The 18,179-nt window shown below is 36.0% G+C and overlaps 1 protein-coding gene across 5 annotated transcripts in view; it reads right to left on the reverse strand.

Annotated features, from left to right (window-relative positions):
* Positions 1 to 272: 272 nt before the first annotated feature.
* Positions 273 to 18,179, reverse strand: part of NBN (nibrin) — a 52,154-nt gene continuing 34,247 nt past the window's right edge. For 3 of the 5 annotated variants that reach the window (XM_058698497.1, XM_058698500.1, XM_058698499.1), the window contains 5 exons: positions 12,868 to 12,939; positions 11,547 to 11,702; positions 9,627 to 9,740; positions 1,647 to 1,696; positions 273 to 455 (listed from right to left, as the gene is read on the reverse strand). In XM_058698497.1, the coding sequence (XP_058554480.1) occupies positions 425 to 455; positions 1,647 to 1,696; positions 9,627 to 9,740; positions 11,547 to 11,702; positions 12,868 to 12,939 (423 nt within the window). In that variant the 3' untranslated portion in view covers positions 273 to 424. Of the gene's footprint in view, positions 456 to 1,646; positions 1,697 to 9,626; positions 9,741 to 11,546; positions 11,703 to 12,867; positions 12,940 to 17,566; positions 17,858 to 18,179 lie in introns of those variants that run through there. The other 2 variants (XM_058698498.1, XM_058698501.1) reach the window with 2 other exon arrangements.

An 18,179-nucleotide genomic window follows, 5' to 3' on the forward strand; every position in this document is an offset into this window, starting at 1 on the left:
TGCATAAAAATTTTAATAGGAAATCTCCAGAAAGACTCATAAGAAAGAAGGATCATAGTTTTTTTTTTTTTTTTTTGAGGGGAACCAAGTAGCTAGACCAGTCATAGAAGGGAGACTTTAATTTCTTATCCTTTTATAGTTTTAGCATTTTGAATTGTGACTATGTTAAGTATTCAATAAGTAAACAACCACGTTTAAAAATGAAAAAATTACCATAAGACATGAGATGACAAAGACTGGAAACTGAATAATACTGTCACACACAAAAGAAATGGGAATTCTGTGCATTTTATTCAACAAATCTAGGGCCTAAAACATTTGTAATTTAAATCTCTTCTATGTACTTTACGTATATATCCTAGAGGAAAAGGACATAAATGCTTGATGGAAATGTTTTCCTGTGACTTCTTCATAAGATCCTCAGTTATCTTCTCCTCCTTACATTAGGATTGTATCTGCAAAGAAAAAAATAAAGGATTAGATAAATGATGGCATTTCTTTCACTTTTAAAGTTAAAGAGCTTTCAAAATATAGTTACACTCTGGCAAACAATGAGCATGCCAATTTTATCCTTAGGATCATACATTAAGCACTGATATTTTTACTTTCTTTTATCCTTTTGATGTTGGTTGGACGAATATTTGGTAAAAATAAAACATCATCAACAATAACAAAGAGTCCTGTAAAAGCATTAAAATAATTAATGAAAACAGTTTAAAACTAAATATGTTTCCACCTTTCCCAGTATGGCTTCAGACTCCTCCAACTCCCAACTAAAGTATAACACCTGCATAAGAGAGTATAATGAGCCAAAAGTAAGACTTATTTATAAAATTTTCTCCTACAGTATTTCAACAAATTTAGCTGGGAACCATATATTCTCCTTTAACTACTTAAAAATCAGCACCATATGTCACCATTTTCACCAATGATATATACTGTTAATAATAAAATTAAAGAATCAAATTGGCTGCAAAACAAACTCTGAGACAGTACTTCTCGGTTCTGCCTTTAAGTAAATTTGGGAAAATGTTATTCTCCCCTAGCCAGTATCTACCTAGCAGTAGGAAAAGTAATTTTATTTTATACTATTTGTGAGTATTTGAGAGCTAATTATTATAAGGTTTCCGGCCTGCAGGAATGCTGAAAATGTGTTAAGTCAGAATTAAATTATAATCATCCATTATAAAGCCTCTAAACCTCCCACAAAAACCTGATTTGAAACTCTAATCCAGCCTCTTGTTTTTATGCTTGTGCCAACTAAAACTAAACAAATGCTCTGGTATTTTGTCTTAACTCAAAACCCATTCATTCATAATTCTACTCAGAGCTGAAAATCTCACAAATGTATCCAGCCAAATTCACCCAGTGCGGGACCCTTCTTTTGCATGAATGCCCCCATACAAATTTTAAATATCATGTGATACAGGTTCAACTGAATCAACCCCAAACCTCAAAGACATATCTAGCAAACCTAATTAAGAGGTGCTCAAAGTAAAAATACATACATTAAAAACAAAACATTATTTAGGTGAAGGGACTAAACGTCTATTTCTAAAGTCAGAAGAAATGAAAATTTAATCTCTGAGTAAAATGGTATTTTATATACATCTCAAAGATTCAAGAGAAAACAAATTAAACTTTACCTAAAGAGATCATCAGCAAGTGACTCTTCTTTTGCATGTTGATTTTGTACCTGTCAAAATTGACACAATATCAAACATTTGTTTAACGACAAATGTATGGTTCATCAACTGCTATATACTGGGTAGTCACAGTTATCTTTGAGATTTCAATATCCATAAGGTCACCTGGTTTACGAGTTCTTGCCTCTACCAGTATCTCCCCCATTCACCAGATCCTCTCCATTTTCACTTCCTGCCAAAAATTCTGCAAATGTTCTCTAATTAAACAGCATTCTCCAGTTAATCCCTTCCCAAAGGCAACCGACATAAGTATATATTGCTAGCTTATTGAGTTTTTAAATATTTTTTTCCAACAAAACGCTTTAAACAAATTAAGTGTTTTGCGGTCACAGGACTACTGAAGGGGCTGAGATGGCAAAATCTACCCCCATCTTCAACCAGAGCAGCCTCCAGCTGCAATGGTTTTCTTCCCCAAGGTCCCAAGTCAGACTCTGAGGCTGATGCTTAGTTACTTCACTGACAAAAAAGTATTTTCAACATAAACTTGCCAAACTCCTAATGAACCGCTGAGAGGTAGGAACAGAAAAACTCTGTGCTGGGTCCCTCTTTCTAAAGTGTAGCTATGATCCTACCATGTGCCATTCAAAACCCTTCAGTGACTTCTTCCACCTACCAAAGGAAACACAAACTCTGGAGTTTGACCCCTAAAATGGGAAAAGACCTTCATAATCTGGCTCCATTCTACATTCTCAGTCATTTCTTACCTCCCTCTTCATAAACCCTGTATGTCTGTTAAAACTCAATCACAAAACAACCAACCAACCAGACTCACCTCCCAACAAATACCTCATCCCTCTCTGCTTTTGTTCATATTTTTCTCTCTGCCCAGAAGATTACCTCTTTTCTTTCCCTCTTCCCATATCTGACAATCTTTCAGTGTGCATTCATTCAATAATAATTTAGGGCCTACTATGTGCCCAGGAACATGTTCACCTCTTTACCAATGATTATCCAATCCTCTTCATTTAAAAATAACGTCTGCTATGAAGAACCCCCATAAAACTTCAGCTCTACAACTCAGATTTGTCGTATCAATTTCCACCCTGTATCATATCTTCCCTAAAAGACCAGAAGTTCCTTGAATGTATATACTGTTTATTTTTATGTTAATAACTTACATTTGTGTATTTCCAGACACTATCTTAAAAGTCTTTATAAAAAAATCTCATTTAATCTTCATATAACTTCATTACTACTATTAGACTATTATCCTAGTTTTAACCAATAAGGGAACAAAGAGTTAGGTTAAGTAACTTAAGGTTGTCGTATGAAGAACAGGATTTGACCAGGTCTTCGTAAGTAAGAAGAGCACCACCAAGTCTTAACAGGCTATTACAGAGCTTCTGAATCTGTGGAAAGGGCCTAGATGAAGGACTTGCAGGGATTCTTCCAGAATGGTTTTCTATTCATACAGGGAAATATCAAAACGAAATTACATCTTTCCACATTTTCTAATAGGTATAGCAGCACATAAATGGGAAGATAATGATTTTTATCAAGGAGCTGTCAAAAAAGTGGATAGTATCATTATCATAATTATCCTTAAAGGCTTCCTGGCAGGGATGCTAATTTTAAAGTTATAATAAAGAACAACTGTAAAGAAAAATCAGCTTTATTTTATGTGTCTTAGTAGAAACATTAAGTAAAATAGTATTAAGAAACAGAAATCCGGGGCGCCTGGGTGGCGCAGTCGGTTAAGCGTCCGACTTCAGCCAGGTCACGATCTCGCGGTCCGTGAGTTCGAGCCCCGCGTCAGGCTCTGGGCTGATGGCTCGGAGCCTGGAGCCTGTTTCCGATTCTGTGTCTCCCTCTCTCTCTGCCCCTCCCCCGTTCATGCTCTGTCTCTCTCTGTCCCAAAAATAAAAAAATAAAAAAAAAAAAAAACGTTGGAAAAAAAATTTAAAAAAAAAAAAAAAAAAAAAAAAAAAAAAAAAAGAAACAGAAATCCTCATATTACTGACATTTTTTTAAAGGTTTGGGAGAATGACATCTCCAGTCTTTCAAAATTCCAATCAGGTTGGATAATGTCTCAAAGAATTATTATGTTTAATGCACAGAATGAAAATATCCTAAACTGAAGAACACTTCAGGAACAGATTCAGTGATTATGAAAAAAAAGACTGGTCTACAGCAGAAGCACCAAAGGAAGAACTGACAAAGAATGAAATAAAGGCAAAAGATACTTAAGAACAGTGGCTGGGACCAGCCTGGGGAAGTATGATGTCAAAGCAGTAACATACTTCTATACAGACCGTGTAGTTGCACAACAAAGTCAACTCTATTATCTTAAAGAGTGAATCCAACCTAGTTCACCTAAAATTGTTCTAGCAAAGAGAGATTTGGTGGAATAAATCTGGAACACAGACTCTACTAATTCTAATCAAATAAACAAAAGACCGAAAAAAGTCAGCAGCTACACTGTCATTCTCTCAACCCTCCCCGTCCAAGAACAAGTAAAACCTTACAGCCATAATAATCAAGGAGCCACAGGCTTGAAAAAAGTGGCCTGCAAAGAACCAAAAGATTGATGCAGATGTTTCTAACACTGCCCCAGCACATGAAACAATGCCACAGAACTAAAACCAACCTGAGAATGCTTACCAATACTCCAATTTTGGGAAAAAGCAGCTTGAGCAGGCAAAAGAAAACACCGCTGGTGGGCTGCTGGGAAGGGACAAATGGCACGGGGAAGTGAGTGGTACTAACACTGACCAGGCACAGGCTCCACACATCCCTGACAAATTAGGTAAACAACCTAAAATGGCAGGTGATTGTCTTCTGGGAGAAGATACACTCCCTGGTACACATTTAATTCCAACCCCAGGAAAGCGATGCACAGGTCCAGCTGAGCCTTTCCTTTCCTGGATTCAAAGTCTCCAGGCAACAGAAACCAGATGCGACATGCACTGCAGCCCCAAGCACACTGCCACACTGACGGTACAGAGGCACGAGGGTCATTCCATTCTCCACCAGAAAGCTAAGAGCTGGGGTAGGAGTAATTTCAACTACATTCACTTTTTGCCTCACAAACTGTCTTTAGATTGTAATCCCTGCATAAAATAGCACAGGATGCTTCGCAAAGCAAACAGTATCTGGACAGGGTATTTCACTCCAAACAGCTGCCAAGATCATAGAAAACCACAAACTGCTCCACATACCAAAGGGGAAACAAAGGACAGCAACTGGAAGAGAACATGCAAAATAAATGAAGAACTTAGTCTGCAAGAAATAACAATCCAAGGATCAAAAAATAAAGTTAATAAGAACATGAAAGCAATAAAAGGAGAACCAAAAAGTGAGATGACAAAACACAATGACAATGAGAAGGGAACAAATGCTAAAACACTGAGACCTATTAATAACACCATTTCAGAATCAAATAAATTAGAAATAGCTAACACTGACTCTTTCCATGGTTATAAATGCTTTATAAATAGCATCTTACTTAATCCTCACAAAAATTCTGTGAAACGGAGGTACTATTATTATTCCCATTCTACACAGGAAGAAACACAAGCATAAAGTAATCAAGTAATCCACTCAGGATCATATAGCTGACAAAGAATAACACAGACACAACTGAAATTTGAATTTTTGACACAGTGAAAGAGCTTAAGAAAACCACAGGGAGTGCGGAAGAAATGGGTATAGAGAGTAAAGGTGATCTAATCAAAGGATGGTTACGTCTTAAATATACAGAACCCAGCAAATAGAAAAATGCTTTCAAAGATGTAACAGAAGAGTTCCTTGAAATAAAAAGAAATGCATCTGCAGATCAAAATAACATACTGTATTTCAGGGAAAACAAATGGAGAACTGGGCAACACCAAGGCACATTCTCACTGCTTCTGACTTGCAAGTGCAAATCACCTTTAAAAGGGAGGTAAGAAAGGACTGTCAGAAGATGGGCGGGGGCGGGGAGAATGGAGGAAGTACAATCTCCTCACTGTTGACAGCAGGGAGCCAAAAACCATCTAAAATCAAATAGGCAGTTTGAAACAAATACTGATTCTAATCTGATAGTGGTTTTTTTTTCGTATCTATCACCCCTTGGTCTTAGACGCATCTCAGAAAACAAAATATCTTGAGAAGAAACATTTGCACAAATTCAGCAATGCTTTCAGCTTTACTTTCTTCTATCGATCCTCCCCTTCTCTTGCACGCTGTCCCAGCTATTACTCCTCCTCAATAAAGAGACATCTGGAATAGTTTACTGAATTTACATGGGTTATTTCTGGACTTCAGGATTGTAACCTCATCATTCTTTTGGGCAGTACCATAATTCTTTGAAATGCACATTTTAAATAGTAAGGCCATTTATTCTTTCAAAAAAGAAAGGAGGAAAGATGTCATTTTCATTCTTCCATTTTTTGACACTACATATCCTGAGTGACCTTAAACAACCTCCATTTTGTGGTGACCTTTGTAACAATTTTTTAATTAAAAAGCATTTTTAAAAACAAATTGCTAAAGACATTAAACCCACAATGAAGAAGAATAAAAACCCTGAGAAGTTAACAACACAGCCAGCTTTTGCCCTCCTCTGTGGGTATCCACAAACCATAAAAAAACTGGGCTCTGCCTTTGATGTCTGCATGGGTGATGAGTGATATGAAAGAAAATCAAAGATGAGGAATCTAAGAAAAGACTCCAGCATTTAAGGGAGAAAGAGGAATAAAGTCTACAACACAAAAGAAGGTAAGAAAGAAACTTGTCTGCCCTGACCCTAGCACAGGGTGAAGGAAAGAAAAAAACTATCAAGTTTATAATGACAAGCTGGCCTTCACTCAGGTTTCTGAGTACTTTAGGTGATCCTAGGAATTAACTACCTAGGTAATCCAAGAAAATCACCAGCTGAGGCTAAAGTGGTTTCCTAGTAGTAGAACAAAACTGGCAGACACAACTTATCTTTTCTGGAGGATTAGTACTCAAGGAATTCCCACAGATCAAACTATAAGGAAAGTGAGTGGTTCACATAAAAAGATCACAAGATATGTACTTGGAAACAAGGCTCCATAGGAGATGATTAGCACAAACATAAATAGCAACAAGCATTTTAGGCACAGAAAACAAAAGAAGAGCTTACAAATATCAGCAGGGAACAAGAAGATTTAGAAATGAATGAAACAGACATCCAAAATTGAAAAAATACAATAGGCTAAGTGAAAACTTAATAAATGGGTGGGAATACCAACTAGACAGAGTGGAAGGGAAAAGTACCAAACTGGAAGACAATGTGGAGAAGTTACCAAGAAATAAATTTCAGAGAGGAAAAAAAAAAAAAGATAAAATATATATAAAATAAGATAAAGAAAGGGATATAAAATTGTAGAGTTCAGGGAAGAGTTATTATCCTCACCCCTCAATTACCAAGTGGCCCTACTTCAAATAGCCTGCTGAGACAACTTATCTGGAGCCCACCTTTGGGTTCCAGGAGCACTGGACAATCAGGCAATACAAAGACTAAGAAGAACACATTCTAACCCTAGAGGAGGCCTTTGATTATCTCTCAATTCAATAGTCCTATGTTTCTGAAATCTTAACTTCCATGCAGTAACTTCCTCTATAGCAGAAGTTGTCCACTTTACTTAATTTTATTAAATTCTCCAGTTAAAAAAAAAGTCAGGGGTTGAAAGAATTATGAATCAGGTAGATGGTCTTTTTACATAATATCCACTAGGACTCAAAACACCTAGGAAGAAAGTAAAAAAAAGAGAAGCACAGGGGACCCTGAGGGGGCTCAGTCGGTTGAGCGTCTGTCTGACTCTTTATTTCAGCTCAGGTCGTGATCTCACAGTTCGTGAGATCGAGCCCCATGGGACTCAGCAATGACAGCATAGAGCCTGCTTGGCATTCTTTCTCTCCCTCTCTCTCTGCCCCTCTCCCACCCCCATGCACACGTGCTCTCTTAGAAAATTTGAAAGAAAAGAGAAGCTTATTTTTTTAATCTTTCCTGTGAGTTCTCATTATAGCAGTATATAAATATATACAGCTGTTATGTGTAAACAGTGAGTTCTTGAAAATCACATTCTAACATGGAGAGCTGTAAAGCAGTTTATATTTTCCCAAAAGAGCAATGTCATAACTGAGATTTGGTTTCCTGAGACTTAGGCAACATATTAGTTGTAGATATGATTGAAGACATGCCATAAGGCAAGTATGCGAAATTATAAAACTTTAAAGCAATTTCAAGTATCAAAATTATGCTGCTGATCCTAGTTTAGGGTTTTGAACATGAATTGATTATATTAAGTACCCTACTGTAAAGTGATAGGAAGACACACTCTGACATAATATGTGCTTGATCAGAAATCTGTATGTTTGAACATATAAATAAAAATGAAATGAAAAATGATTGGGATTTGCTTTAAAATATTCCAGAAAGAAAAATACTCCAGAAAGAAAAAAAAGTTGAGAAAGGCAACAGATGAAGCAAGATGTGCAAATCCTGATATCTGTTGAACCTGTGTTTGAGGTTTGTTTCATTCCTCTCTTTGTGTATGTTTGAAAACTTTTCATAATTAAAAGTTTAAGAATATGAACTAAATGTAAATAATTACTACTTAATAATCAACCAACATTATTTAATGATTTCTCTTACCTTCTTAAAACTTAGACTCTGGGGAAAAATGAGATGGATCAGTAACAACTGCCCATGGGAGGAGGCATTAAGGCAAGGTTCTCACAGCAAACAGTTGTCAATAGTATAACTGGCTTGAGATTCCCCCACTTCACCATCGAGATGGTATGTTCATGTATCATTGAACCAAAGTGTGAAAGTGTAACTAGAGAGAATGAAGTTGGACTCTAACCTTACACCCCTTATGAAAATTAACTCAAAATCAAAGATCTAAATATAAGGGCTAAACTATAATACTCTTAGAAGAAAAAAGGGAAAAACATCCTGACATTTGATTTGGGAACGATTTCTTGGATATAATACCCAAAGCACAGGTAAGCAACAACAAAACTGATAAACTGAACTACATCAAAATTTAAAATTTCTGTGCATCAAAATACAAAATCAACAGAGTGAAAAGGCAACCCAGAGAAAGGGAAAATACCTGCAAATCATATATGTGATAATAGGGACTAATATCCAAAATATACAAAGAACACCCATAATTCAAAAACAACAAAAGATAAACAATCTGATAATCAGAAGAGATTTTTGAATACATATTTCTCCAAACAAGATACACAAATGGCCAATAAGCATATGAGAAGATGCTCAACATCATTAATCATTAGGAAAGTGCAAATCAAAACCACATTGAGATTCACACCAGTTAAATGTGCATTATCAAAAAAAAAAAAAACTAAATGAAGTGCTAGAGAGGATGTGGAGAAACTGGAACCCTTGCACATATTAGTGGGAATGCAAAATGGTGAAGTTGCTATGGAAAAATTATGGCAATTCCTTAAAAAATTAATATACAAGAAAAAAGAGATACAATAGAAAAACAGGAACAAGGTAATACTAAAATAAGGACTGAGAAATTCTCAGAACTGCTGAAAGATAATTCCAGATTTGGAAAGCCCAGTTCATTCACATACTATATAACTGATATTACTTGTAATATCCCCCGTATGACTGTACAACCATCTTTTAACAGTTATCTTTTAGTATTCTTTTATTTTTTGCTGGTTAAATCTCTTTTCTCTCCTTTACATTAGGATGTAAACTTAACTCATTTGTCTGGGTCCCATCTTTTTTAACTAATAAATCTAAAAGTCTCTAAAGAAGCATTATGTAAAGATACAAATTAACCTTAATGCTCTGTAACTCAGGAATTTTCCTTAATGAATGACCTTAGGCCAATTATCTTAAGTTTGGTTTTACGAAGGATGTGCTCTAAAGAAACCACAAGGGACCAGAATGTAAACCAAGCAAGTTACTAGGCCTCACTTCCTACCAACCTCCATTTCCTGCTTTAACCACTCTTCTAATTCTGTATTCTTCCGAGCATGATGAGCTATTAGATCTGATCCTCCAATGATGTGTGGAAGTTTTCCTGCTCCAGGAAATATGACCTGTTAAAAAAAGTAAAAGTAGTAAGATTAGGGGCAACTGTGTGGCTCAGTCAGTTAAGCGTCCAACTCTTGATTTTGGCTCGGATCATGATCTCACAGCTATGAGACTGAGCCCTGAGTCGAGCTCAGTGTGGAGCTTCGAGCCTCTTGGGATTCTCTATCTCTCCCTTGCTCTTTGCCTCTCCCCCATTCACCCCCCTTCAAAATAAACTTCAAAAAATTTTTTTTTTTTTTTAATTTTTTTTTTCAACGTTTTTTATTTATTTTTGGGACAGAGAGAGACAGAGCATGAACGGGGGAGGGGCAGAGAGAGAGGGAGACACAGAATCGGAAACAGGCTCCAGGCTCTGAGCCATCAGCCTAGAGCCTGACGCGGGGCTCGAACTCACGGACCGCGAGATCGTGACCTGGCTGAAGTCGGACGCTTAACCGACTGCGCCACCCAGGCGCCCCAAAAATTTTTTTAATAAAATAAAATTTTTCCAGACTGCTTTCCAGAAGTTTGTACTACTTTATAGCTCTTGGCCATCCCTGGGCCAACAGGCATTGCTTTATCTTTGGTAACTTCATTAATAAGGAAATATGTATCAGGGGTGCCTGGGTGGCTCAGTCGGTTAAGTGTTTGACTCTGTGATTTTAGCTCAGGTCATGATGTCACAGTTTGTGGGTTTGAGCCCTGCGTCGGCTCTGCATTAATGGCACGGAGCCTGCTTGGGATTCTTTCTCTCTCTCTACCCCTTCCACGTTTGCGTGCTCTCTCTTAAAATAAATAAATAAACTTAAAAAAAAAAAAAGGTATGTCTTTTGAATTTTGATTCAACAATGAGACTTGGTAACATGACACTGAACATGAAATAACCATGCGGTTAAGAATAAATAACCCTGTGGTATTCATGTGCTACACCTGTGGGATGGAAAAGAATTAAGTGGGTGCTATCTAACGGGAGGTATTTCCATCTTCCACTCTAAGTAGAAGAGAGGGGAGTTCAGAACCTTTTACACATTGTCATAGTAGGCAAAAAAATTAACAAATGTTAATAGTAGCTCACATTAGAGAGAAAAAGCTACAAAATACCTCATAGCCACAGCAAGAATCAAACAGATCATATTCTAGTGAAAGGCAGTCTTCCACAGAAACCACTTTTGAAAAAATTAACTGTATTCTGATTAATTGCTTAAGCAAAAGGTAGTAGTAAGTAGTAGGTATGGAACAAGAAGCAAATATCCCAGCAACAGACAACAAAATACAGACTGGATCGGAAATATCCTTTTAGTCATATTGACAAACTAAATACCTTATCAGTTCCTTAAAAAGAAGAAACTCTGGGCTGATGGTAACACTCAGGTACATATTTATATTTTTTGTATATACACATAACAGTAAAATGCCTACTTTTCATTATTTAATGTGCTCAGTTATTTTAAACAGATCTATTATCTTCATAAAGTCCTGAGTTAAGGACTTTCAGGTAGCCAGAGATCATTATTATAAGTAGAAGAACCCTTTCGATATAGCCCAAAGCCTGCCCCTTAAGGTGGAGAAGACCAGGTAAACAGCACCCTTTAAAGAATTCAGTCTCAATGAAATTTGTTTCCATGTATTCTTTATATACTCAACATATATTTATTCACATATTCATTAACTGTCAGTTTATGTTCTTATTAGAATAATTTTAACTGTTTTAAGCAGAAGAAATAGTATCAGTTTTCAACATGAACTGCTTTTACTATTTAGCATCAACAGTATTTCTAAAAACATTTCAAACGCTGCCCTCTGGTGATACTGTAGTTAAAGGAATACCGTACCTTTTTGAATTTCTTGAAATTCTTTAATTGACCATAATCACTATTTACACAGGATGTATTTCTGGAGGTAAAGTTACTAACCACCAGTGATCTAAATTCAGTCAGTAACACCTTCCTTGGAAACATATCACCATCACCCTGAAGCTCATCTTTGATCTTAAACGGGGTTACGACGGATACATAAGCAGAAAAGATAAGGAAAAGAAAATTACTTGTTTGGGCATCTACAGAAAAAGTTCAAATACCTGAGAAAAAAACAAAACAAAACAGTAAAAAAGGTTTATTTCTGGCACCCAAACTCTGTATTTGGAAATCAAATCATAACTACTTCAAAACCAGAATATTACTTACTCAAATACTCTATACACTCATCTATGACAGAAGACTAAAACTATCTAGCATTTTTAATTTAGTAGCTTATTCCAATGAATATCATCTCAATACTTCATATTCTATATATTTTCTCAGCAAGGAATCTGTTTTGTCTACTTCTTATCATAAAAACCATGAACTAACATTAGTGTAACAATCTGTTCTACAAGTTCTCATCTATTATATTTAACCTTCCTTGGATTTTCAGTAACATTATTTTTCACATCTCCAAAAATCATTAGTTCTGGACACACTCATTACTCATTAACTGAAAGCCATTTTTTTATTGCAAATTGATAGTATTAAATCAGCCTGAAGATTCCTTCCTGTTACCGGATGAGATTCTTTAGGTCATTTTCTATTAACCAACTAGTTACATATCAACATTGTCAGAGCAACTCAAGGCTGACCATCTAAGTTTTTTACTCTTTTACTGCCTATTCAAATGGAAGTTGCTAACAGGACTAAAATAAAGACAGGGAGAGAAAGAAAAAAAGTGGAAAGTCAAAAGACAAGGTTCATCTATTAGTGACAGAATGTAATTAGGAACTCTAATAAATTAACAATGACTTAATACTTTTGTAAATGTGTTTTAGCATTTAGAAATAATTCACATCCATTCCTCTATCTGATATAAATGATCACCCTGTTGGAAAAGTGCTGACCTGATTTTATAAAGACCTGAGGTCCATAAATGTGAAAGTGACTTGTTCAGGATCACACATTTATGCAGAAGGCAGGGAACTATACTCAGGCTTTTTTCTATCCTCTTTTTGCTATATCATGATTATAATATGATCAAATTATTCCTAGAGTAAGCGTAACTATGAAATAGATCAAAATTACACAAAGGGAAATAATGAATCCTAAGAACGTAAACTAATAGTAATTGATCAGATGTTGGTCATGAAGTCAAATCTTTATAAAAATTAAAGAAAAATTTCCTTACAGATAGTTCTTCTTTAGTTGACCACAGTGTATCTTTCTTGAACTCACATTTCTTTCCAATTTCATTTTCTTGCTAAAGAAATAAAAAATACTGTTCATAGAAATTATAAAATGGCAACTTTAAAAATATTCATGTTCTTGACCCAGTTATTTGATTTTCAAGTATCTTTCCTAGAAAAGCTGAGATGAGAATAGAAATCTATGTAAAAAAAGACACTGCAGTAGGAATTACAAGAGCAAAGAGGACACAATCGAAGTTCATACCAGTTATTTTACAATGAGAAGTGACCATAGTATAAATGAAAAAAATGGCTATGAAATTACATTAACAGTTGATTCTAAGTTTGCAGAATAAGAATAAATAAAATACAATATTATCGACGGTTATCTACAGATGGTAGGTAGGATTATCAACAAATTGTTATGTTTTGATTTTCTATATTTCTACATAGCTATGTACTACTTTTATACTCTAAAATAGAAACATTTTTAAAGGATTCTAAAATTACACTTAGTATTTAATTTTAAATTGCCCTTAATCCAGGAAAAAGGAAATAGGGTTACGTTAATTACACAAGATATATGTCTGCAATAAAGTGCAAACTGCCTTGTAGTTTCCTTCACATCCAATATCCAGACCAGGTTCCAGACAAGAGCATATTACATAGATGGCTTTCTGACGCTGTCAGTAAAAACTATAATCCCTTGGGTACACTAGGGGAGCATATGATTTTACATCAAATTTTCAATGATTCAATATTAAATTCAGAAAAACTGTAATAAAAAGTTGGAAAGAAAGGACAGAAAAACAAAGGTACATTACTTTGTTTTTGCTTAGGGACTAAAAAGAATTAATACTTTTATCAACAGTAAGGTTAAAAATTTATACTAAGCCTACCATGTGCCCTTTCACTACTTTCATATACATCACCCACTGCAAGTTAATCACAATCAGAACATTTTACACCCCCGCCCTTTCTCCCTTATACTGCCCCACTCCTTCAAACTTGCTCACCCTCTTGAGCAGTTATTTCCCATCCCAGAGAATCATGTTACAACCCACCCAAGCACTCAAACTCTAAACTTGGGAATTACCCTATACTCTTTTCTTCTCTCTCCATTTCTCATGCTGAGTCAATCACCAAGTCTTGGAGATTCTTTTTTCTTTTTTTTAATTTATTTATTTATTTTGAAAAGGAAACAGAGTACAAGTTGGGGAGGGACAGACAGAGAGAGGAGAGAGAGAATCCCAAGTAGGCACTGCACCATCAGTGCAGAGCCCAACACGGGTCTCACACCCACAAACATGAGATCATGACCTGAGCCAAAATCAAGAGTTGGATGCGTAACCAACTGAGCCACCCAGGCGTCCCTGGAGATTCTACCTTTTAAAGGCCTATCAAACTTAACCTCTCAGACAGCCTTTCATGTTAGCATGCCCAATGCCTGGAGTAACTGGATAAATGAATGTCATTCTAAGAAAGCTGATAAAAGGAATTGCCAAAAGAGCAGAGTAGCCCTACGTTTTCGTCCCAGTTCAAAACCTAGCTAAGCAACCTTGCCAAGTTACTTAATACCTTAGTGTCAATTTCCTAATCAGTTCAATGTGTATAGTACTGCTTCACTGCAGAATTGCTATAAACAGAATGATGATATCCAGTAAGTGGTAGGTATTACTGCTAGGTTTTGGAAGATACTGTAGTTAAGAGAAGTGGAAACCTTAATTTAGAACAGGAGGGTAGAATGAGGTGAAGAAAAGATGCTCTGCACTCAGTGGGTGCTATTAAGAAGAGGAAATGTTAAGAAGGATGAGTCATGTTTGCATTTTGTGAGACTACGAAACTGTAAGGCCACGACACAGGCACAGCTGTCATATATGTAAGGATAAACTTCTAGCAGGAATATCTAGTCAAAAGTTTTCTATTTCAGCTTATAAAAAGTATTATAAATGTGCTAGAACCTATATTTAAATCCCAAAATAGAAAGAGTGGTTCTATCATCAATAGATTTTAGAAATCTAAGGAATCCAATGTCAAAGAGAAGTTTCACATTTTTGCCTTAAAATTGCATTAAGTTTTTTAAATGAAAGGATTAAGAATTTTTTTCCTGATAATCACTTCCACAGCTAAAAAAATTAAGTGCAATTCCTTTATTCCAAGAACATCTCATCTACAAGGACTTTCCAACAACAAATTCTTAAAACAATAAAAGTGAAAAAATTAAAAATAATCTCCCATTGTTTAAGGTTGATGAACTGCATCAATGTCAACTTCCTGGTTGTGATACTGTACTGTAATTATACAAGATGTTACAATTAGGGGAAACAGGATGAAAGGTATACTGGATCTCTCTATATAATTTCTTACAACTGCATGTGAATCAACAATTATCTCAAAATAAGAAGTTGTCAAAAATTACCTTACACTGAAAGCAAAATAACAGGCTCTTACTAAATATGTACAGTGTTAGAATACAGTGACTGAACTTTTAATGTACCCAAAAGTATATCACAATCAAATCACTATTCACTCTCCAGAAGATTTCTGTAATTTTATTTAGAATGTTATGAATTCTAAAGTAGTAAAGTAAGGGGCGCCTGGGTGGCGCAGTCGGTTAAGCGTCTGACTTCAGCCAGGTCACGATCTCGCGGTCCGTGAGTTCGAGCCCCGCGTCAGGCTCTGGGCTGATGGCTCGGAGCCTGGAGCCTGTTTCCGATTCTGTGTCTCCCTCTCTCTCTGCCCCTCCCCCGTTCATGCTCTGTCTCTCTCTGTCCCAAAAATAAATAAAACACGTTGAAAAAAAAAATTAAAAAAAAAAAATAAATAAAAATAAAGTAGTAAAGTAAGGACAGAGGAAATTATGCTACAGAACCACAGAACAAAATAAAGTAACTGTATGCCCTAGTATCAATATACAGCACGTAAAGCTCAGCTATTAAATGAAAGGTCTTTTCAGATACACAAAAGACTGTTTACTAAATCCCGTATCACTGGTGTATAATGATCACTTCCTGTCTCTCCCACTCTAGGATCAAATGCCCAACCCTGAGTGACCATGAACCCTGGGAGAATGTGCAGTCAATGCAGAGTATTTCAGAATATTAACAGCCATACAGGAGGGCCAAAGAGTTCTGCTATTAAAACCATAACCATTTTCACACAGAGCTGTAGCCACTGTGAACGTGGACCAATCTGGGATAGAAGAAAAAAAAAAGGTTATTAAAAAAATGAAAGCATGTAATAGCACAAGACTAGAGAAAGAAAATAAGAACATACCAGAAAAAACTAATATCGAATACAGGAGGAAAGATACACTGCAAGGGAAATGCATTTCCACGGTGTAATGAAAATAATATAAATAGAGTCTAACTTTCTAAAGATTAAATGCTTATAGTATTAAGTAGTCTGAACACAAATTTTGGAATAGCCTGGAGCTAAAATAACATTGTAAATTCATAATACAAATAAACATACCTTTATAAAGAGATATAAATTTATTAAATGTAGTTAGGAAATCATCCCTTGGACTTCACCAATACCACATGAAACCAACGTGAAGTTCCACTCTAGTGGAAATTGCTAAGCAAGTAACTTACAGAATACATAAACCACTTGGTTCAAGTAACCTCTTCTGTAAAGTGACAGCTAATCTTTGATAATAAAGAACCTCCCTTTCTCTGAAGTTCTCAATTTGGCTAAACAGGATCTCACTGTCTATTCTTTCTTCCTTACTTATCTAATGCTAAATTTGTTAGGGACAGCAATGTGTCAAGCTTAAAACATTTCCCATACTCTCTTGTAGACTAAAGGTGAGGGATAGGGAGTCATGCAGACCATTACTAAATTCTGGCTAATAACCAAAGTTATAAAGTGAGGTTTCTGAAAGAGCTCCTTAGAATGTGAGGAGGAACTTAGGTGGAGAGGCCTTTTTACCCTGTCCCCTTCTCCACCTTGTTCTTCCTCCCTGGAAAGTTGACATGATGGCTAGAGGTGCCACCTAGTAGAGAAAAAAAGAGACACCTAAGAAATTAATACCACGGAACTTCCAAGCAGCTTTGGTTACCTACTTCTGGGCTTATTTTATTATTTTTAAAAAGTTACATCCAAGTTAGTTAGCATATAGTGCAACAATGATTTCAGGAGTAGATTCCTTAATGTCCCTTACCCATTTAGCCCAACCCCCTTGCCACAACCTCTCCAGTAACCCTCAGTTTGTTCTTCATATTTAAGAATCTCTTATGTTTTGTCCCCCTGGGCTTCTTTTATAGGAACAAAAGAACCCTATCTTATTTAAGCCACTGATTTTAGAATTTTTAAAGACAGCAAAAGGAATTCTGAACTCAAAATGAGGGAGCATTTTCTGGGAAGAAAACTGGATGTATCAGAATCTTTGGGGATTTTGGTCTGGGTATCCATATTTTTAAAAAAGCTCACCAGCTGGGGTGCCTAAGTGGCTCAGTTGGTTAAGCGTCTGACTCTTGATTTTGGCTCAGGTCATGATCTCGTGGTTTGTGAGTTCCAGCCCTGAGGTGGGCTCTACTCTGCACTGATGGCATGGAGCCTGCTTGGGATTCTCTTTCTCTCTCTCTCTGTCCCCCTGCCCCTCACCACTCTCTCTGCCCCTCCCCTGCTCACATGCACCCTATTTCTCTAAAAATAAAGTTAAAAAAAAAAAAAAAAGCTCACCAGCTGATTCTGATGCATCTGGTCCACAGAAAGGCATTTAAGATTCACTCAAAATAAACAAATAATGAGGATTTTCTCTCATAGGAAGATGCCAATATATAGGCTAAACAGGACACCTACTTTGTTTTCTCAACAGTAGTTATAGATTTACAGTGCTTGATACACACTAGGTTAACAAATACTTATTAAATCATTACACCTTCCAACCACTTAATCTTTATCCTTTTACTCAGTCCTGTCCTTATGCAGTAGCCATTTACAGGAGGGGAGTGACCACAACCATGAACAAGAGTAGAGCTAATCAACCTAAATGAAAGATCAGAATATTATATTTTTACTTCATAAGGTCCATGCTCTCACCTAATGACCTAACTATTCTACGGAAGCGGGCAACTTAGGCATAAAATACAAAATAATCTGAAGACTTTTCTTAGATCAAAGTGCTAAGACAAGTTATTGACATTCATGAAAATAGGATATTAAAGACCAAAATGAAAATAAAAATTCCTACTGATGTTATACCTGATTTATCTAACAATTTATTTCATAGTTTGTTTTACTAACTTTCTTCATTTTTGTATGTCTGCTTGCTCTATTAAGGCATCTCCTATACTTACCATCAGTGCCA

This window comes from Neofelis nebulosa, chromosome 14 (genome assembly GCF_028018385.1).
Source record: "Neofelis nebulosa isolate mNeoNeb1 chromosome 14, mNeoNeb1.pri, whole genome shotgun sequence".
NCBI lineage: Eukaryota > Metazoa > Chordata > Mammalia > Carnivora > Felidae > Neofelis > Neofelis nebulosa.